This window comes from Nerophis ophidion, linkage group LG06 (genome assembly GCF_033978795.1).
Source record: "Nerophis ophidion isolate RoL-2023_Sa linkage group LG06, RoL_Noph_v1.0, whole genome shotgun sequence".
Classification (NCBI taxonomy): Eukaryota; Metazoa; Chordata; class Actinopteri; order Syngnathiformes; family Syngnathidae; genus Nerophis; species Nerophis ophidion.
The window spans coordinates 23,247,792-23,271,856 of record NC_084616.1 but is presented as its reverse complement, the minus strand read 5'-3'; the positions used below and the strand labels follow the sequence as shown (position 1 = coordinate 23,271,856).

General features: G+C 40.4%; 1 protein-coding gene across 1 annotated transcript in view; it reads right to left on the bottom strand.

Moving 5' to 3' along the window:
- Nucleotides 1-23,624, bottom strand: part of skia (v-ski avian sarcoma viral oncogene homolog a) — a 181,432-nt gene extending 157,808 nt beyond the window's left edge. Inside the window, exon 1 of the mRNA XM_061903117.1 lies at nucleotides 22,251-23,624. Coding sequence (XP_061759101.1) covers nucleotides 22,251-23,162 — 912 coding nt within the window. The 5' untranslated portion in view covers nucleotides 23,163-23,624. The remainder of the gene's footprint in view (nucleotides 1-22,250) is intronic.
- Nucleotides 23,625-24,065: the final 441 nt, after the last annotated feature.

Here is a 24,065-nt window from a genome sequence, read left to right as displayed (position 1 = left end):
CTGCAGGTGCATGTTAATTTGTTGGATCGTGCGAGTGTTTCAGACAACCATCTGCCCCGTGGGAGTTACTGAGCAGCACGCGATTGGCCGGCCGGGCGTATAATGGAGGCCATGGGTGAGGAGGGTCACCTCTTTATCCAGGGAGGCAAAGGTGGCGTTGACTGCTCTTCCAAACGGAACACATTTGGGAAAGGCGGGGCCGGGCAGCGGGAACTCCGGAGGCCAACAATGCTGTCAAACGAGCTGACGGGGCAAAAAAAAGTCCATCCACAGTCACACGTGCGCACACACACACTCTTTTATCTCAAAGTACGTGTCGCAAAATGCATGGTGTCTACCGACTTTGAGAGACCCGCGTGGGAGGTGATGTGTATCGTACTTGTCGCAGTTGGTAGATTTTTGGGGGCGACAAAGTGCTGACGGCGCGCAGTCAGGAAACAATGGAACGATTGTTGCTTCCCTAAACCAAGCGTATCAGATGGGACGCCTTTCCAGCATCAGCGCGCAGTCACCAGGAACAATTTCAGGAACTTGCTCTTGCGTGGGACGCTGGGATGGGGGGAAAAACATATATATTTTCAATTGATCGGCCATTCCGTAAAAACGTTTGTGATCGACCAATTAATACCTATCAATGCCGATCACGAAAGCCGAACCCCTCACGCCGATACTTTATCTTTTTCTGGTCAGAAGCAGCTAACTGTGTATTTTATTTATAGCAATATCGCGAAATGATCAAGTATGACACATAGAATGGACCTGCTATCCCCGTTTAAATAAGAAAATCTCATTTCAGTAGGCCTTTAATACTAGAGTGATTAGATGCATTGCATTTTTACGCTAGTAAGGTAAAATTAGGTAACTTCCCACGGCACACCAGACAATAGCGGTTGAAAAACACTGCTTTAGTGAACAGTTGTTTGGGAGGAAGTACTTGAACCCACACTTTCAAGGTGGTTTGGATTGAACCCAGCTGACTCACATGAAATACATCAATTAAACATTTATGGTTATCTTTTTACCCAAGACTTCCGGGCAGTGTCCACTTTCCCTGCAAGAAAGGGTCTAAAGCAGGTTGAATTGTGTCGAAGAGTTTCGGCTATAGCACCATGTGTGTCGATGAATATTTCACAGAGCACCTCATTAAATAAACAAGCCAGACCTCAACGCCTACGGTAACCTAGCATCAATATTGAATGGCCACAAAAAAAATGACCGTGTTGTTCACAAGCCAGCAGACGGTCCAGTCATCAAATTGCACCATCTGACTGAGAGCTTCTTCTTCACGCAACACCTGGAGGAGGTCATCCAGTTCTTCCTTCCGTGCTGCCTGTGCAATAATCCCGATGAGACGTGCTTAAAGTCCTGCTCAGATTTAAGAATAGCCGCATTGAGCTGAATGCGTTTGTTAGTTTCACGCTTTAGCAGAGGGCTATGAATATTCTGAAAGGGATTTCTCCTGGTGGGCGGAAATACTTTATTTCCAAGCGTGCTCTTTGCTCCTGGAACGCATGTGCTGTGAGCTTTGCGTGCAACACATTCCAAGACAGTTTATATGCATGGTTGCCTATAGCTCGGCTTGCATGCATTGCTTTAAGGGAAGCCATTTATCCGCCATATTGTTTTGGATGGGTAGCTTGGTATCCTTATTGTTCGGCTTCTTTTCGTGTCCTTTATCACTTGGCTCGATTATTCGCTGAAGCTACGCACCCTGCTCGGGTTCTTCATTAAGTAAATATCACCAGGTGGTCTACAAGAACACGTACATCAGGGGTGTCAAAACTTATCGACTGGGGGGGCCGCATTGGACTTAAAGAATTTGACCAAGGGCCGAAAGTCGACTGCATGCAAAGTAATTATATATATATATATATATATATATATATATATATATATATATATATATATATATATATATATATATATATATATATATATATATATATATATATGATTACATATCAAAATAATGATACAATGGATACATAATTAATAATTATTATAATTGGTTATTAAGAGTATGTGAAAGTTTGACTCCTACCTGTTTGACTTCCGTGATGACCTTAAAGTTTTGTAATCAATCAGAAATATCAAGCAGCTAAAATGCGTCAAACTAGGATAAGTGTGGAGAGAGTGTTTCGCACTTTTCCCACCCATTTTTCCAATCAAATGGGTGTCATTTTATTTGTTTAAATAGTGATTGGACATGTTTTATAATAGCCACAAAAGTACAATGAGCAGAATGTATTATGTATGTGTGGCCATGTATGTCGATTTGTTTTTGGAACCATGACTAGGGAAGGTTGTTTGCATTGAGTCATATAAGTAAATATTGTGCACTCGTTTAAGTTGATGTACAATTAACAGCCACTGACTTGAGTTAATTTTGTTGGCCACCAGATGGCGACAAATTGGCAGCTTTTAGACCGCTGTATATCGGACTGTTGGTATATTATATGAAAACACCGCACCTGGCCAAATTGCTTATTGGACTCGTGTTGTCCCGCAGACCAAATTGAAGAAGCCAACGGGTCATAGTCAGAAATGGCGCAAATGGTCATAGTCAGAAATGGCCATTTTTAGCCAGGACATTATGCTCACAGCTAATAGACATGTGCGGGGACTAGTTAATGGGCGATAAAACGATATGAATGCATATTGTGATACACACGTAATCGATATAAATAAAAACAATTTTTATAAAACAATCAACATTTGTTTTCTTTTTCATCTGAAGCAAGGTTGGTTGCATGAACAAAGGCACTCGCTCTCTGGTAACGCAGGAAGTGATGATCACTGATTTAGTGGGAGTAACACCCCCTGAACCAATCAGGTAACAGCATCAGCCATCAAGTTTGGTTGATTACTTGCATGTAGTGAGAAAAGAAAGTCAAAATGAAGAAATTGGGGGTAAAAGCAGAAAAGTCAGACCAATGTGGTCCGTAAATGATGCTAGGTGCCGCACCACCTGAGCCACACTCACCCTTTAATGATAATAATAATAATAATTAGCTTTATTGTCTCCGAGGAGAAATTTGTCTTGGACTTCAAGACACAACGTTTTACTTACATACAGTTCATCCGACAATACAGCGACGACAGTGAACAGTGCACATGTATATCAGTCAGTTATGAAATCATGCATTACATGATCCCGTATTGCACTATCCCAATATTGCACTCCTTATTATTGCATCCGGTTATTACAGTAATTTTCTGTTGTTAAGAGCTTTGATTGCCAGTGGGATAAAGGAAAATCTATACCTGTTGAGTTTGTATGTTGCTGTTCTGTGCCGTTTTCCATTTGGCATCAACACAATTTCACTATGAAGTATGTGGTGTGGGTCACGGGTGATTTTAAGACCCTGCTTCTTCAAAGTCAGGTCGAATATTTCTTGAGGGGAACAGGGGGGCGACATGACAATTATTTTACCAGCCCTCTTGATAAAGTTTTGAAGTTGGGTTCTGAGTTTGACAAACAGATTTCCAAACCATGTGGAGATGCTGCAACGGATGACAGATTCAATGTTTGCCTTATAAAACAACATCATGATATTGCTTGCCACACCGTGGACCCTAAGCCTCTTTAGAAAGAGGAGGCGCTGGCTTATATGAGAGCAAACAGAGTCAACTTGGTTGGCCCAAGTTAACTGGGAATCAAAACAAATACCCAAGTACTTAAAAGCACAGCTGTAACTTCCTGTCACTAAACCTGCAGAAAATAATTCTCAGGTTTACATATTGAACTATTTTCTTAAACTTCATGAAACATTTCTTACATATTCTTTAATTTTAAGAGCTTATTATTAAGTGTTCAATGTGATTTTACTATTTTGATGCTTGTGTTGACATTTATTTTCTGTCTTGATAACTGAGGGGATTACAATCAGAGGAAGTTAAAATAAAATATATTTGTTCTCCTGCTCCTTTTTCCTGATAGTTCATAAAAATATTAACACTTATCGATATAGAATGATATAAAACACTTTTATCGTGATACAGTTTTCAGCCGTATCACCAGCCCCAGCAGAAACACCATATTGATATGATTTTTGTTCAAATAAAATAGGTAAAAATGTACTTAATAATGTGATGTTTACCAAGAACTTAAACTGGTCAGAATTGGGCAGTGTTATGTGTTGGCTGAAGAGTTCCTTTTGCTTTAAAAAATGCACAATTTCCCTATCAATTAGCGGTAGAAAATGAATTATAAAAGTAATACACTAATTTATCAATCTGATAAACATGAAAAAATTGCCCTGATAACGAATGAAAAAAAAAGACTTTCAATGTTACTCCATTTAATTTGAGCTTGAGAAGTGATTGAGTGTTCAATCACATTTGACATCCAGACATTTGAATGTCAATGTATGATTGATTTTGTGACCCTCAGCCATGCCTAGGCATGCAGACTGACAGTTACAGACCCAGACAGTCCGCATCGCCCAGCAACTCACCAAGAAATACAGTAATTGAATTAGCAGCTTCCTTCCTTCCTTTTGGGTCAAAATCCCCAAGTTACTAATTTCTTTGGAAAACTAAAGTAATGAAATGATTAAACATAATCACACCTTCATAAGCACTAATTTGAAGCTTTTAGAAGCGGAGAGTTCACCCAGATCCTTTTGTTCTAAGGCTGTCTAAAACTAGAATCAAAGTTTAACCATTTATTCTACAAAACACGAGTAAGTACGAACTGTAGAAATACCAGCGCTGTGAGAAAAGGAATCGAGAAATCTTTAAAATGGTTGCCCGTCTGTCATGCGTTTGTCCACCAATGTTACCAAACTTGACGATGAAATTAAAGAAAATAATATACGTGTGAGAGTAAATCGGTAACGAAACTGAGTTATTTTTGCAGAAGAAAGGCCAATTGTAAGGGGTCCTATTCTGCTTGAAGCTGCAAAATATTCCTATAAAACTACAGATATTTTGCAAACGTCCGATTTTTCCAAACAGCGGAGTAAAATATCCCTGTGCAGCCGCTGAAATTCGCAGCTAGCAGCTGTTGTCCTGTCCACCGGGCGGACATGGCTGGCCGTCAGCAGGCTGAGCCAACGCTGTGCCTCGCATATGAAATAGGACATGGACCGCCACCCCCTTGGGGAGTTCACTTCCTCCGAGCCCCCGACAGCACCACTGCCCCACCTCCCCCGTGGAACAAGCGACCCTTCAGATCGAGGCCAAAAACCCTGGGAAGCAGCAAAGGATCCTGAGAGACTGGGGGTGGGAGGAAAAGGAAGACTGAAGCTGATGACAGAGTTCCAGACACATTTATGTTTTAGAAGGAACAATTGTTGTACGGTTTGTTGTGGGTTCTTCCGAGGATGTTGTAGTCGTAATGATTTGTGCAGTCCTTTGAGACATTTGTGATTTGGGGCTATATAAATAAACATTGATTGATGATTGATACGAATACTACACTACCTTACTCATAGGGCTGGACAACTAGTCGTTAATGTTTCTTAGCGCTCATTCATCGCCGACAAACTGAACAACCCATCCTGAACTTGAAACAGCGACTGAACTACAAAGCTAAGGCTAGCAAGAACAATCCATACACCCACAGCACATCTCATCTGCTTGTGTTGTTGTGAACAACATCATGGACGTAACATTAATGTACAAACAGTGGTCGCTACATGAGACGCTCGCTCTTTTTTTTTCAATACAGCTTCAAGTGAGTCGCCTCTTCACTCGTCAAAATGAGCGGAACAGCACTTACCCCCTTCACAATAAGAGCACAGTGTGCCACATCTGGTCTGACTGCGCTAACAAAATAAGGGTTTCAAAAAAGCACCTTGCACTGGCATATTATTGATACATTTACACAATTTACATTTACACAATTAAATGTCAATCATTTTGACCAGTATTTGACCTAAAACACTGGTTAAAATTGTCCAAGGATGTAATGCACCAATAAATGTTAGGATTTTCGCATTTAACATTTTGATTTACACAAAAAGCACGCCCTTTATGGTGGTAAAAGAAGTGTAAAATATTTTTTAAAAATTATTTTAAAAGAAAACTGATTTTATTTAAGATTGTAATTTAAATGTGTTGTTATTGCTATTATTATTATATTAAAGGCCTACTTAAACCCAATACTACCGACCACGCAGTCTTATATTTTAAATATCAATGATGAAATATTAACACTGCCACACAAGCCGATACGGCCTTTTTAGTTTACTAAATTGCAATTTTAAATTTCCCGCGAGTTTTTTGTTGAAAACGTCGCGGAATGATGACGGGTACGTGGGATGTCACGGACTGTTAGGAAATATTATCACTGCACCACTCGCAGCTAAAAGTCGTCTGCTTTTACCGCATAATTACACAGTATTTTGGACATCTGTGTTGCTGAATCCTTTGCAATTTGTTCATTTACTAATGGAGTCTGTAAAGAACAATGCTGTTGGTGGAAAGCGGTGGATTGCAGCTGTCTTTAGCACCGAGACACAGCCGGTGTTTCTTTGTTTGTTGTGAAGCTTTAACACAGAGCGGTCAAGCGAACATGTTTCTCTACGTCAACCAGCATGTTTTTGGATGGGGAAATTGTGATATATATTATACCGGAGACATCAGTGGATTATTCGTCGTCCTGCAGCAGCTGTCAAAAAAGGCAACTGTGAGCTTGGCTCCTCGGCTTCTCTCTGAGACACTGCGTGTTCACAGCAGCCATCCGACCTCGAGGTATGTCTTTACAATCTTTAAAATCTCACTAAAACACTATTAAAACAATAAGCAGATAAGGGATCTTCCAGAATTATCCTAGTAAATGTGTCTAATTACATCTGAAATGCTCACTTTGCCGCCGCCCGGAGCCGTCGCTTTTTTTTTTCTTTTTTTCTAGTCCTTCACTATCAATATCCTAATTCACAAATCTTTCATCCTCGCTCAAATTAATGGGGAAATTGTCGCTTTCTCGGTCCGAATAGCTCTTTTTGTTGGAGGCTCCCGTTAAAAACAATGTGAGGATGTGAGGAGCCATCAACGGGTGACGTCATCGTCTGCGACTTCCGGTAAAGGCAGGGCTTTTCTATTAGCGACCAAAAGTTGCAAACTTTATCGTCGATAAATTAGTAAGATACACTTACTAATTGTAAGTGTATCTTGTGTTTTTTTATGTTGATTTAATTTTTAAAAAATTAAAAAATAAAAAAAATCATAAAAAATTATTCTGTGGCCCGGTGGTTGGGGACCACTGCTGTAAAGAACACCATAAAATTTATTGTCATTGTTATTAATTTGATGATTAGTTTGCTGTAAAATCTTAAGTCAAGCAGATATTTAAGTATTTATTTTTATTTTGACAAACACTTTCGGGAAAGTATGATATCATAATGTAATATTTGCAGGACAAAAAAGTCCACATGTTGTCACCACCATGAATTATTACATTTTAACTGCCTGTTACGTTAATTCCTTTAGTCTGTTTCACCTGGACTCTTGACTTTCCTCCTCGCGAGGTCGCTTTTTAAAGTAGTGGCTGATTTTGCATACCATATCTGCAACGCTAAAAAACATAAGGAAACTTTTATTAAATAAACATGACATGCTTGTAATGCTTTCTTGGGGTAACTCCTTGTACCTTGTACCAGTCAATTTGTACCGTCATGAAACTCTATCTGATCCTATGCAAACTTTTAATAAATTATTCAATCAGTCCATTTATTATAATTAGTCAGAAAAGGTTGGAAATTAAGCTAACATTACTAGCTGTGTTCACTAACCTGAGACAAAATGTTCACAGCACAGTCTGGAGTGTTCTATAGGAGTCCAGAGATCCCTCCGTATCGGGCTCCGAATGGCAGAAATCTACTTGTTACAGCGGTCAACGTTATGCACTAAGTATCGGTTAAAAACATAATTAGTTGTATTTTTATTCTTCGGTAGTTGCTTCAGGGCTTTCCGGTGCATAGCTATCAATATAGAGCCCCTATAGTGGTGCAACTCTGAACTGCAGTTAAAATACGTAGCTGCCGCAGAGGGACATCAATCGCTCAACCAACACAGCCGGAGCTTTATGCTCTGGTTGGGGGCGGCACAAAGTTAGCTGGAAGCGGACACCACGCAATTTTGAACGCAGAAAAAACCCTGCTTAAAGAAAAAACGCCATCTGTGTCCAAAGTGCTAACGTTGACGGCCATCAAACAAGAACCTGACAACAAGCAGAACAGTTTGGTCTAGTTTTGCACACTATGTATCTTATTGTAAACAAACACAACCCTCGGGCATCTGACACAATTTCCTTGAACGAGGGGGATATCAAAGGGCCTTTTAGTTGTGCAACTCCACGATGCTAACTCGTACGCCACCAGACACAGTCTGCATACACAACAAGCGCACCATTGTGAGATAGAACTATATCGTTAGCTACACTTTACATCTATCTTAATCCAGACATATTGGTATTGCTCGTGTGCACCAGCAAAAACACACCAGACTGCACTCGAAAACTGATCGACCCTAAAGCGGTTTCCTACGAGGGTTGTCCAGAGTATCGACACAATGCAAACACATTGAATTCTGATACGAAACCCCTTTGAAAAAATATCAGTACTGTACATATCTTTGCATCACTGCTATGTGAGGTGAGTCGCGCAAAATCATAACGAAGCATAGCCATAGCAACCAGTTTTAGCAGCAAGCGGAGTCCCAGGATGTCGATGAGATTGTGTTACAACACGGTGGTCAAGAAATCAAACAGTGTGTCAAATGCATTATACATTTCATTTTCAGATTAGTAAATCTTCATTTTTATACGTATCATTGAAGTTATTGTGGCACGAACGTTTGCCGTCTTATGATTATTAATTAGCTGCAGCTAGCGGTTAAAGGTTGACATGACCTTAAAGGGGAACATTATCACAATTTCAAAAGGGTTAAAACCAATAAAAATCAGTTCCAAGTGGCTGATTTTCCATCCATCCATCCATCATCTTCCGCTTATCCGAGGTCGGGTCGCGGGGGCAGCTGATTTTATTTTTTTTATTATTTTTTTTTATTTTACCCATCCCGGAATATCCCTTAAAATAGCTTTAAAGTGCCTTTTTTTCGCTCTCTCGAAGCCACTGTTCATTTTCCTGTGACGTCATACAGTGCTGCCAATACAAACAAACAATGGCGGATACCACAGCAAAATATAGCGACATTAGCTCGGATTCAGACTCGGATTTCAGCGGCTCAAGCGATTCAACAGATTACGCATGTATTGAAACGGATGGTTGGAGTATGGAGGCAGATAGCGAAAACGAAATTGAAGAAGAAACTGAAGCTATTGAGCGAATAGCTGTTGACGCTATTCGGCCATGTCTGTCTTAGCATCGCCGGTAAAATGTGCAGACCAAACGATCAGGACTTTCGCATCTTGGGACACTGGAGCACCTTAAATCCGTCGATTGGTAAGTGTTTGTTTGGCATTAAATGTGGGTGGAAGGAAACGCTGGATATAGTTTCAAATGTACATACAGCTAGCCTATATAGCATGTTAACATCGATTAGCTCGCAGTCATGCCGCGACCAAATATGTCTGATTAGCACATAAGTCAACAACATCAACAAAACTCACCTTTGTGATTTAGTTGACTTTATCGTTGGAAATGCATCTGCAAGTTATCCATACATCTCTGTGCCATGTCTGCGTTAGCATCGCCGGTAAAATGTGCAGACACTCCGGCACATTCAATGGGGGTCTGGCGGCAGATTTCTTTGACTTTATCGTTGGAAATGCATCTGCTTTGAGTGTCGCAGGATATCCACACAATCCCCCCATCTCTGTAGTAGCATAGCTTTCGTCGGTAAAGTGTGCGGAACAAACGACTGACCATTTCGTCGGCTTTCCCCATGCCCTCGTATTTTGAAGAAATTTCGTCCAATTTCTTGCCACTTTCGCATCTTTGGGCAACTTGAATCCCTCCCTGTTAGTGTTGTTACACCCTCCGACAACACACAGACGAGGCAAGGTTCCAAAAATAGTCAAAAAAACGGAAAAGAACAGAGCCCAGAGCCGGTGTTTGTAATGTGTTTGAGAAAATGAAAATGGAGGCTTTATTACCAAGGGGACGTCACGTTCTGACGATATCGCGCCGAGAGCGATAAACAGAAAGGCGTTTAATTCGCCAAAATTCACCCATTTAGAGTTCGGAAATCGGTTAAAAAAATATATGGTCTTTTTTCTGCAACATCAAGGTATATATTTACGCTTACATAGGTCTGGTGATAATGTTCCCCTTTAATTTAAGTAAACACGTCTCACGTAATATAACGCTAACAGTGTAATAAGTTGACATAAATGTCGGGGACTAAAAACTGTTACTTTCTCTTTCAAAGTCACACGTGAGTAGTGTGGTTGCAGACCTGCTCCATGTCTGTGAAGTGTCTACGGCGATTTGGAGGTATAGAAATAAAATGGACTTGATGATAAAGCAGAAAAAAGTCTACCTGCAACACATCACTATACATCCTAAAATATTGTTAAAATTCTTGTCATTTTATGTACAACCTGACACTTACCATAACTGCAGGGTTTTTTTTTTTTTGGTTTTTTTTGCTGTTTTTCTGTTTATTTTAGACGTTATTATTATTGTTTACCTTTGGTTTGGCTCATTGTTACATGTTGCAATATAGCTTATATTTATATTTTTGCATTTTTCTTGTTTGTGGGAGTATTTTATAGTTAAAAAAATGTTACCAATGTGGTATTAGGTATCAAATATTTTCCTGAATATAAGAATCACGCTGAAAATGTTACACCCAACTCAATATAAACTATTCAGAAGTAGAATTAGCTCATTGATAGGAGTGTGAATTTTTGGGCACCTAACGATTACCGGTAATTCTGATGCCCGGGGTGACGATTCGATTCAAACCGACTCTCACAATGTGTTATTTGGTACAATGATTATAATGAAACTGTTTGAAAACAGGTTACAGGTTAGAAAAGCGCATTCCGGTGGCATGGAGATAACCTCTTTTTTTTTTATATATATACATATATATATATATATATATATATATATATATATGTATGTATATATATATATATATATATATATATATACACACACACATACACAAGGACAACCGGTAGAAAATGGATGGATGGATATGCTGTGTATGTATATATATATATATTTATATATATATATAATTTATGAAAATATATATTCTGTTTTTTAAATATTTTTGTATATATATATATGTCTAATATTTATGTTTTATGTTATATATATATATATATATATATATATATATATATATATATATGTATACATACATGCATTTCAATTACATCATCCCGAATCTAAATTGATTATAAACTTTTTTTAATTGATTTTTATTCTTATCTTTTAATTCACATCTGAATCATGATTCTTTGTCATCCTGAACCTTAATCAAATCTTTTTTTTAATCTATCAAAGAAAATAAATACATTTTATATATATATTTTTTTCTTCTTCATAACTTAAAAAAATCCTAAAATGTATATATCCATCCATCCATCCATCCATTTTCTACCACTTATTCATATATATATATATATACATTTATTTTTCTAAAATTGTGAAAATCTGTTAAAAAATTATTTTATTTATATTCATATATATTTACAACTATTCTATATATTTTTTAGCGATTTAAAAAAAAAATCAAATTAGAATCGGGATGACTAAGAAGCGTGATTTGGATGTGAATCATTTTTTGTGTACCCTTTTCTACTCATTGATGTTCACAATTGCACTTATAACACAAATTAATCATTTTCAGCTTCTAACACATCCCTCTAAACACATTTACACTGAAAAAAACAAGTCATTAGATTATACGGTAAAAAACTGGCAGCTCCGTTTTCAGAAATGTTCAGTAGTAATAACAGTGAAATTGTTTTTTCATTTATAATAATGTGGTATAAAAAAACAAAAAATATTCTGGCCACCATAAAATCTGCAAATTCCCTTGCCAGTGCACAAAAAAGCAATCTTGCAAAAAGTGTGAGGCATTTTTTCTGAGACTCTTGTCCTTGTTTGTGTCTCAGACGGAAGCTGTTACAGGAGTGTCTGCAAGGGGGGGAAGTGTGGCAATATCACTTCCTGCGTCTGTCTGCACTGGCGACTGCTGCAACACACTCATTAATATTCACAACCCCAGCCCTGTTCCGCCCTGACAGCCTATCGCAGGAGCAAAAAAGACACAAGCCAGCAGAGTCTGGCACTCTTTTTTTTTTTTGCCCACATGTTCCGAGAACATTTTCAAAGTGGGTAAAATGTGCTGACAAAAGGGGCGCTCTTTTGCCGTGAGTTTAGCGATTTTCCTCCAACTCCTCCACTAGCGTGTCTTCCCCTCATTAGCGTTCCTTGAAACAGGCTACTTGAGGAGGGAATAAAGGAGTGGGATTAAAAAGCAGCGCCAGCGCTCAAACGAGCCTCTGGCATAACACTCGGGTGCCCCGCCGGCTCCTCTATAAAAATAGAAGAGGCCCTAGAAAGTGGGGTCCTTGAGGTGTGCCCACTCTCGCTTGAATGAGCGTGTGTGCCAAGAGTGGCTATTCACCAAGCATGGCAGGACTTTGGCACTCTCAGGGGCGTCGAGGGTTTTTCTGATTCCTCTTTCTCTGCCATGAGAATCCCGAGTGCGGGACGGGAGGTGAGACGCTTCTGGGCCTCGACGAACCCGTGCGGGTCCACTCTGGACTAAAAAGTAGGTAGAAAGAGGGGCGGGGGTGTCAGAGGTGGGTGGCTGGCCTGGGTAGGTGGATGTTTGGGGTAGGGGGTGGCCCCATGTTTGCTGAATGCTCCCCTTTGTTGGGATCATATTATGTTTCCACCACAATACTTCTCAACCCTGCTTCATCAACTCCATTCATGTGTAACAGTTCATGCAAATGGCATCCCTAGCCTTTTTTTACTCGGGGAGGGACGGGGGTGGGATTCTTTTATCAGCCCCCCCCCACACACACACACAAACTTTCCTCTTTCTCCTCCCCGCTTACTCCAACTGGCACACCGATTGTCAGGTTATAATCCCCCGTCACTGTTTTACATGTTTTACATGTCAACTTGCTCACACATGAAGGTCCACGTCGACACTCGCTCGTTAGTCGGCGTTTGGGACGTGGCGAAAAACCGCGGTAGAACAACCCACAGTTCATGTTACCATTTTAAAAAATGATCACAGGACACTTTGATTTAAAAAAAAAAAAAAAAAAAGTTAATAAAGTTAAAGTACCAATGATTGTCACACACTAGAGATGCGCGGTTTGCGGTCTCATGCGCGGAGTCCACGGATAAACCGCGGGTCGGGCGGGTAGCTGTTGAACCATTTGGAAGTATATGATATACATGGTTCAGAGATCGGTAACTTTTACCGTTCAAAGAGCCATTTTGGGCCCGTGTCACAAAGCGAAGAAGAGAATAGTTGGCGTTAACATTCTCAAGTATGTCTGCAGACAGTAACCCAGTTAATAAGTATTAGGGCGTGCTATGAAGCTGTTGCCTTTGACGCCTTCTACAACATGTACAATTTACTTGCAAGTCCAGCAATATGTTGTGTGTGGCTTCCACTGATACGCGCACACGACTGCAAGGCATACTGGGCGATACAGAGTACACGAATGGTTGTGATATAAACAATTTTAACACTCTAATTTGACACTCTTACTAATATGCGCCACGCTGCGAAGCCACACCAGACAAGAATGACAAACACATTTCGGGAGAACATCCTCACAGAAACACAACATAAACGCAACACAACAAATACCCAGAATCCTTTGCATCCATGACAATTCCTGACTATATTATACACCCCACTAGCAGCAAACTTGGCCGGGGTTTGAACTCAAAACCTATCGATCTCAGGGCGGACACTCCAACCACTAGGCCACTGAGTAGTTTAAACTCGCTGACAGGTGTCGCTGTTCATTTACTAAACGCAAACGTGAAAACAAGAGACAATAACGTCTTTCTCCATTGAAAAGCAACATTCCTCAATCTAAACATGTACGAAACTGTCTGAGCAACTGATATATTCAATTGTGTACCATACCATACCATACCAATGTTATTTACAAAGCACTTTAAACATTAAACCTACAAGCTGTGCGCTCTTGGACGGCAATATCGAGCCATACTTGAAGCAGGAAGTGCACACCTAACACAACTTTTTTCCTCTATCGTTAAAAAAAAACACTAAACTTAAATGGAAGAAGACAACCATTCAAACATTCAAATAAAAATAATATGGCTTTTAAGAAGTCAGAACGATATTGTTGTATTGCACATATCTTCTGCCAAGAAAGTATATTGCCTAACTATTTGTTTATTTATTTTTTTACATCCATCCATTAATTTTCTACGGTTAAAGGGATACGTTTTAGAAAATGGATGGATGTATAATTTTTTTTTTTTTTATAAAACTTGGTTATAAGTGTGTGTGAGTACTTATTGAGCACATTTCATAATACCATGATAATAATGATAAGTAGGGATGTATTCTGAGTACCGATATTTTTTGGTACCAGTTCCTAATTAGGCCGGTCCACCAGGACCGTGAAGATTATAGACGAATGATACGGCTTTCAGTAGGGGTGTGCGAAAAAATCGATTCGAATACAAATCGCAATTCTCACGTTGTGCGATTCAGAATCGATTCTCATTTTTACAAAAATCTTTTTTTTTTCATCAATCCAACAAACCAATACACAGCAATACCATACCAATGCAATCCAATTCCAAAACCAAACCTGACCCAGCAACACTCAGAACTGCAATAAACAGAGCAATTGAGGAGACACAAACACGACACAGAACAAACCAAAAGTAGTGAAACAAAAATTAATAATATCAACAACAGTATCAATATTAGTTATAATTTCAGCATAGCAGTGATTAAAAATCCCTCATTGACATTATCATTAGACATTTATAAAAATTAAAAAAGAAAGAACAATAGTGTCACAGTGGCTTACACTTGCATCGCATCTCATAAACTTGACAACACACTGTGTCCAATGTTTAAAAAAAGATAAAATAAGTCATATTTTTGGTTCATTTAATAGTTAAAACAAATTTACATTATTGCAATCAGTTGATAAAACATTGTCCTTTACAATTATAAAAGCTTTTTTCTAAAATCTACTACTCTGCTAGCATTTCGGCAGACTGGGGTGGATCATGCTGAAATCCTATGTATTGAATGAATTCAGAATCGTTTTGAATCGGAAAAATATCGTTTTTGAATCGAGAATCGCGTTGAATCGGAAAAATATCGTTTTTGAACCGAGAATCGCGTTGAATCGAAAAAATCGATATATATAATCGAATCATGACCCCAAGAATCGATATTGAATCGAATCGTTGGACACCCAAAGATTCGCAGCCCTAGCTATCAGTATTTTTTTTTCCAGCTGACCAACATTATTATGACACGCTAGGGCTGGGCGATATATCGATATATACGATATATCGCGGGTTTGTCTCTGTGCGATATAGAAAATGACTATATCGTAATATTCGAGTATACTTCTCACGCAGTTGCTTTTAGCTGCGGGCGTACACTTCAGGCTCTTCCCACTCTTTCCTGTCTTTCCTTCTCACAGACAAGCAGGAGCATATTCTTACATACGTCACATACATGTCCGCCCTCAAAGAGCAGAGACATAGCAGACTGGGCTACGTTAGCTGCTAACATAGCCGTACAAGAGAAAGAAGGTGCGGATCTGGTAACAAATGAAAGAAGACATAATTCCCAATAAAAACAGCAGGGTTTCCATCGTCTGGCGGTGGTTTGGCTTCAAGTGGGAATATGTCGAACAGACAACCGTAATAAGTCAAGCATGCGGTACAAGCGTTGCTATAAAAAGTAGCATTACTGCTAATATGTAGCATCATTTGAAAAGTCACTCGCTAGAGAATGAAGAGAATTTCAAAACCGTAGTAACCTACCACATAGTGAAGGACGAATACTATTTGATTTGCTATTATGCAGCTCATTTTTATTTGACACTTAAAATGTCTCTGACAATCTTGCACTTTATGTTTTGGAAATGACTTGAATGTTTGTGCCACTGCTTAATAACTTTAATAAATACACTTTTTGTCAATTGACTTAGTTGTGATTTCCCTCTCAAGTGTTCATTCAAGGTCAAGGAAAAATATCGTAATATATATCGTACATCGCGATATGGTCTAAAAATATCGCGATAATAAAAAAAGGCAATATCGCCCAGCCCTATGACGCGCCGTCACATTCAGTTCAGCTGCCGCTGCTACACAATAAAATCCGCTTTGAATAGTGACAAATAAGGAAGCAACACCACACAAGAGTCTGTAAAACAACAATATTCCTCCTTAAAAGTCAAGCATGCTGTGTCGGTTTGAAGTGAACGCACTTTACTCACGTCAAGTCAAGACCGCATTTTATCTTCCGGTCCGTCACTCCAATATGTCCGTGTACAACATAAACATAAAATAACAATTCCTTTTGTTACAAAATGCACAACCACACAACATGCTAATTCATCATATTTATTTATATGATATATTTGATATGATGTATCATGTCAAATGAATGCCAGGTAAAAATAATATTTCCAGGTGAGTGTAATTGTAATGAATATAAAAACAGTGATGGATATGTGTGCTTTTTTACAAGAAGATGACATAACTGCAGGATTTCCCACACATTCATTTATTTGTGGCGGCCCGCCACGAAAGAGTTACGGCCGCCACAAATTAAAAAAAAAATAAAAATAAAAAAATATATATATATATATATATATTTTTTTTTTTTTTTTTTTCGGCTTTTGACTCGCTGGACCGCTCGTAAAAGCAATGGGAGTCTGTCTGTGAATGGAGCTTGTAGTTACATATTATATAAATATGTAAATATTATGCAAGTATGTATATAAAGTGTTGTAATTATATTCTTCTTGGTCATCGCCGCCGCCGCCGTCCTCTGTATTTGACCCATCCCCTTGTTCACGGTGGCCGCGCCCGGGAATCATTTTTGGTGATTTGACCCCCAATTCCAACCCTTGATGCTGAGTGCCAAGCAGGGAGGCGATGGGTCCCATTTTTATAGTCTTTGGTATGACTCGGCCGGGGTTTGAACTCACAACCTACCGATTTTAGGGCTGACACTCAAGTTTTTAAGCTATGCCATGCAACCAGAAAATGTATTTTCTAACCGGTCTTGGAAAAAGTTATAAGTATGGTACCAAATAATGAATTGGGGAATATCGGTTTGAATCGTCACACCACAAATCGGAGTCAGATCGAATTGTGAGGTGCCCAAAGATTTACACTCCTTATCATTTACCAACAAAAATTTGATCGCTCGCAACATGAAGATAAATTAATGTTTAAGATGGACTAACACATTTCAAGTGTAAAACATACACGGAGAATGTCTGCACCTGTAGATGACCAAACAGACAACGGACAATAAAGAAAACTTTGGTGTTGTTGTTTTCTGTTTTGTTTATCCTTAACTATTTACTACATGTAATTACTAAAACAGTGCCATCATTTGACAGTGAGCTTTGATTATGTGCGTCTACTGCCATTTAGTGTCTACTTTTAAGTCTGTTTGCTATAAAATGACTAAAACATCAATACATTATTTTCCAATTTGTGTTGAAACCTTTTGCTTTTTGGGGTAGAGGTTACAAGGAATGCCCTAAACCTTGATACCAAATTCATATATCCCAAGTTAGTCCAATTCAATGTTATTGAATTAAAAAATGTGTAATCTTTGCACAACTTTATGAAAAAGCTGCTGAAAATTCACACCTTTTAAGTCATAACAACCACAAAAAAAGCCCCCGAAATCCCAAAGGGACTGACTCATACGCAGCCTTTTGACGAAGTTTTATATAAGAACAAATGAATTGACAAATAAATACACAATATATTTACGTTTCCCTGAGTCAAGCCTGCACATGTGTAGTAGCGTGGTATAGTCCGTAACCTGAGGAGGAGGAAGGAGCTGTCAAAATAATCATGATTGATTAAGCATTTAGAAGTATTTTTAAGCGCACAACTTACCACAAACAAATAACTGTTTTAAATAATAACTGTTTTAAATACAAGACAATGTTATCGTTTTTTATGACGTGTTAGGGGACCTTAGAGATTTCAAGACCCCTTGTTTGCTTACGGTAAGTTCGCCCCACACACGGAGGAGAGCAGAAAAATGTGCACAATGTGTTTAAACAAGTTCAGAATTGTTATTTGTGTCTTGTATTCGTGGTAAAGGGGCCCTATTGTGCAAAACCAACTTTTCTTAGCTGCTGTTGTGTGTTTGGGGTCTGCAACCAACTCAAACCATGGAGGCGTGGCGGAGCTATTTATATAACAATCTTGCCTTCCATCACACTTCCGGGAAACGAGCCGTTTGGAATTTGCCCCAATTAGTGATGTTTTTCCTAAGTGTGACTTCAGCTGATTATCCATATATGGTAGGGATTTACACAAAGTGTTTTGTTGGAGTCCCACATTGCGTTCAATAGATTCCTTTTTTTCGCTATCCTCTTGTTTTGGGGCAGACTGGCTCGTACATGCACATGCATCCTCTGCATTTTCTAATACAAAGTCCTGACTTGTATTTATCAGAAGACTCCATGGGGAATCGCTAAAAACTACAAGGTAAGTAAGACCGCCCATAGAATTCTATAACACATAATCTCTGCAACATGTTGACCAAGAACCACCATTGCATGTTCTGTAGATCACAAGGAAGTTATTCAAATGTACAAACAACACAATCATAATATGACCCCTTTATTGTCAAAGCGGCCTCGTTAGGAAATTAACGATATCACTGGATTGTGAGGTTTTATCGAAGAGTGTGTTGTAGAATCATTTTATAATTATACTGCTTGTTGGGAGTTTTATTGCAATTTCTCATCAACAGTGTTGTTACGTCCCAAGTCGGAAGTTTCCTATCTGATAAAAAGTGCAATAAGAAACCTATAAAATGGAATTCCATGAGGGATCTTTTGCAACTGGAGAATCAAATGAATTAAAAAAAAAGTTTGAAGTGTTGTTTAAAAGCATCATTCAAAACAGAACATAACTGTCAACATCCCTACAAACACATACACGCCATACCAGAGTACAAGTGTATGAGTGTCCCACTAGTCTGTCTAGTCTGAGGGCCACAAGTCATTTCCTCCATACATGAATGTTGTGTTTACACAGTCCCCGTGAGGCATTTGTTGGTAAATGAGATTGTATTTACAGTACGGCTCAATAAAAGCCAGTCAGAGGTGTTTCACAGGCAAGTGATGACTTTACGGCCACCAGAGGTGTTTCAGTGTCACCATTGTATTGGGCCTAATTAGTAATAACATGCCAATGATGGCCAAACACACATACACTAATAGTTATTAGGAGACATGACCACAGAAACAGCCCTGCAGTGAGGTAGCGACTTGTCGAGGGTGTACGCTGCCTTCCGCCCGATTGTAGCTGAGATAGGCACCAGCGACCCCCCCCACCCCCAAAGGGAATAAGCGGTAGGAAATGGATGGATGGATGGATGGAACCACAGAAAAACTACAAATCAAATTCAGCCAAGACTCAATCATGAGATGCATTTGCAGACACGTCATGTCAAAACTGTTGAAGAATGAATAACTTCTTCTCCGGTCTCCAATCCGAGGATCCAGCAAAGCACTTTGGTCCCCACTTTGTCAAAATCTCTCCAAATTTGTCCCAATCGTTTGTGCTGCAAAATATTTTTGTCTAACTATTTTAGTTGTTGATTTATGACCGTTTTATGTTTCATAACCAGCCCCATAAAACCAGCACAAAGGACTGGGACACGTTTAAGGAGATTTTGATATTGCTTTTGGGGTGGGGGGGTTAATGAATCCTAAATCGTTAATTACACAACAACTACAACAGTTAGACGAACAAAACTTGCAGCACAAATAAATGGGACACATTTGGAGAGATTTTGACATGGGTGATAGTAACATAAAAACTATAATAGTTAAACAAAAATGGATGCAACACAAACGTAATACAAATGTTTGTGACACATTTGAGGAAATTGTGAGAAAGTTGGGGGGCTGGTTATGAATGATAACATGTTAGTAGCATAAATAACTATAATAGTTAGACAAAAAAACGTTTGCAGCACAAACTTAACCCAAACAATTCGGACAAGTTTGAGCCGATGTTGAGAAGGTGTGGGTGGTTGGTTATAAGTCATAAAACCTAACATAAAAACTATATAATGTTTGCAGCACAAGCGTAACACAAATAATTGGGACAAGTTTGGGGATATTTTGACAAGGTTGGGGGCTGGTAATGAGTAATAACATGTTAATTACATCCTAATAACTTAAAAACTATAAGTGTTAGACAAAATTGTATGACACACCAACAGTTGGGACAATTTTTGGCATATTTTCACATTGTTGGGGGTTGCTTATGAATCATATTTACGTGTTGATAACATAAAAGCCATAAAAAATAACTTAAATAGTTTGAAAAAATTAAATGCCACACAAACATAGCACAAAGGAGTGGGACAAGTTTGGGAAGATTTTGACAAAGTTGGGGGCTGGAGAATTCATAACATGGTAATTACACATTAATAACATAAGTATGGTTGTTGGACAAAAATTGCTTGCTGCACAATTGCAGCACAAACGGTAATGAGACGTTTGGGAACATTTTGACAAAGTTAAAGGCTGGTTATGAATTATAACACAGTAATTACGCCTTAACATAAAAGCCATACAACATTAATAAAATGAAAACTATATTAATTGGACAAAATGAGTTGTATCACAAATGTAGCACAAACAATTGGGACAAGTTTGGGGGAGATTTTGACAATGTTGGGTCTGGTTATGAATCATAAGCCGGTAACTACACGTTAACACAAAGCCATAAAACATTAACAAAGAAACTATATTAGTTAGAGAAACATACTTACAGCACTAACAATTACGACAAGTTTGGGGGGATTTAGACAATGTTGGGTTTGGACAAACGGTAAAAAATGGATGGATAGATGAGTCTGGTTATGAATCATTACACCTTAACATACGTTATGAATCATTACACCTTAAAGGCCTACTGAAACCCACTACTACCCACCGCGCAGTCTGATAGTTTACATATCAATGATGAAATATTAACATTGCAACACATGCCAATACGCCCTTTTTAGTTCACTAAATTACAATTTTAAATGTTCGTCTTCGAAACGTCGTGTAATGATGACGTGTACGCAAGACGTCACGGGTTTTTAGGAAGTATGAGCGCTGCACACACACACAGCTAAAAGTCGTCTGCTTTAACGGCATAATTATACAGTATTTTGGACATCTGTGTTGCTGAATCTTTTGACATTTGTTCAATTAATATTGGAAAAGTCACAGTAGAAAGATGGAGTTGGGAAGCTTTAGCCTTTAGCCACACAAACACTTGGTGATTCCTTGTTTAAAATTCCTGGAGGTGAAACCTTCCTATGGATCCCAACCACATGTCAACCAGCAGGTTTCGGTGAGAAAATTGTGGTTAAAAAGTCAATTCTTACCGGAGAAAAGCTGAGCTTGTGCCGTCCATAGCTGCCGTCAACCCCCCTGAGACACTGCGCATCAACACACCCGTGGAGACACCCTTCCGACTATCAGGTACTTTTTAACTCATTAAAACACTAGCAACACAATGGAAAGATAAGGGATTTCCCAGAATTAACCTAGTAAATGTGTCTAAAAACATCGGAGTCCGTCCCAATGCAGTCGCATTTTTTTTTTCCTAGTCTGTCGCTACCAATATCCTCAAACATGAATCTTTTATCTTCGCTCAAATTAATTGGGAAATTGTCGTTTTCTCGGTCCGAATAGCACTTTTTGTTGGAGGCTCCCATTAAAAACAATGTGAATATGTAAGGAGTCCCCACACTTGCTACGTCATCGTCTGCGACTTCGGATAGAGGCAGGGCATTTCTCTTAGCACCGAAAGTTGCGAACTTTATCGTGGATGTTCTCTACTAAATCTTTTTAGCAAAAATATGGCAATAGCGCGAAATGATCAAGTATGACACATAGAATGGACCTGCTATCCCCTTTTAAATAAGAAAATCTCATTTCAGTAGGCCTTTAATAACATAAGAACTGTGATAGTTGGGCAAAAAAAAAATAACGAACGGGACAAGTCTCGACAAGGTACAGGGGCCAACCTCACACAGGTCAACAAGACAGAGTGACGAGGCCAACTCACCCTGGACGAGGCTTTCCTCTTGTACTTGTTGGCGAAATCAAACTTCTCCTTGACTTCGTCCAGAAGCTGCTCCAGGCGGCTCTTCTCCTCCTTGCCCGTGTAATCCTGGCCCAGGAGGATGTAGGCCCTCCAGTTGGCCGAGTCGAAGCCCCAGTGGCAGGTCCGGTTCTCCTGCGCCTTGTGGCTGTGCACCACGAACTTGTGCGTGGGGTACATGAGTCTGCAGTCCAGGCACTGGATGCACGCCGCGTTGGGGCTGCCGTACAACTCCGGCACGAACAGCCCCTTGCACTTGCCGAAGCATTCGTGGTAGACCTTGAAGCTCCGGTCGGTGAGCTCCAGCTCTAGCGCGGCTCCGTGGCTCGCCTCCTTCTTGCAGCGGGGCGGGTAGGCTCCGCCGTAGATGAGCGCGTTGCACAGCCGCTCGGCGTCCGTCTTGGTGATGAGGCCGCAGGACGGCGCCGAGAAGGGCAGGATCCCCATGACTTTGAGGATCTCCAGCTGGTCGGCGGTGCACCGGGAGCAGTAGACGTGCAGCTCGTCGCACACCGAGTTGATCTGCTGAAGGCTGAAGTCCCGCAGCACCGTGTTGAGGATCTGCGGGAGACACAGCCGCTTCTCCCCGCCGACCACAAAGCACGAGATGGTCTCGCTCTCCAGGACCGTCTCGCACCTCTCCGTGGAGCGGTCCGACGGGATGAAGAGGGGCCCGCCGGGCATCACGGGCGGCGGCAGATGCTGCAGCACCGGCTCCGGTTCCTTCCCGTCCTTCTTGAAGAGGAGCTCATGCTGCCAGCGGGCGGAGAAGGCGGCCGGTCCGCCGAGGGAGCTCATAGAGCTGAGGTGAAACTGCTTGAGAGTTTGTTGCAGTCCCGGGTGAGGCTGGAAGCTCTGCCGGCTTACAGTCTCCATGTTCCCGCGACGTCACCAGCGAACACCGCTCTCGTCTGCAACCGGGAACCGCGCTTGTCTAGCCGCGCTTGGAACAAACGAATCCCCCGCTCCGGAGAATGTAGCGAAACTTCCGAGCACTTCATCAAACATTTAGTTGGGAAAAGTCGCTTCCCCCGGGGCGGCTTGGACGTTTGTGTCCCCGTGACTAGTGAGTGAAAGCCGGCCAGGAGCTCCCCGAGGCGGCGCTTGAGCAGTCCATGTCGGAGGACGGGGAAATGGCACCCAGAACTTCGCGAAGACCCGTCAAAAAAAGTTCACAGCGTCGAATCCCGGTGGAAAGTACGCGGAAAGGATATCAAGTCAATGTTAGATGGACTTAAATCGTGGTTGGAGGCGCTTTCCGCTCTCGAGGACCGTCCGTCGGCCCCCGCAGTTCACTGTGACTGTACCGAGACGCGCTTTCTCTCTCCCTCCTCCCTCTCTCTCTCTCTCTCTCTCCCCCCATCTCTCTCTCTCTCTCTCTCTTTCTTTCTCTCTCGCACCGTCTCTCTCTTTCTCTTTCTCCCTCTTTCCCTCTCTCTCTCCCCCTCCCCCCGGTGTTTGTGTGTCTGGCTCACTCATTGAATCCCAGCCAGGAATGTGAGTGACTCTGCAGGCACGGCTCTTTCAGGAACAAGCCCTCACTCCCTTGTTGGCCTGCATCGTGCAGAAAGGGAAACAACATATAAAGTATCCATCCATCCCAGGGGTGTCCGCACGTTTTTCCAATCCAGACAGGTGGGGACCATTTTTATAGTTTTATTTATTTATTTATTTACCCTTCAGACTCCTCTTCCTCAAGAGCAGGGGACTCAAACATGCGGCCCACGGGCCAATTGCGGCCCACGAGACGTTATTATGCGGCCCGCGCTTTGATATTTG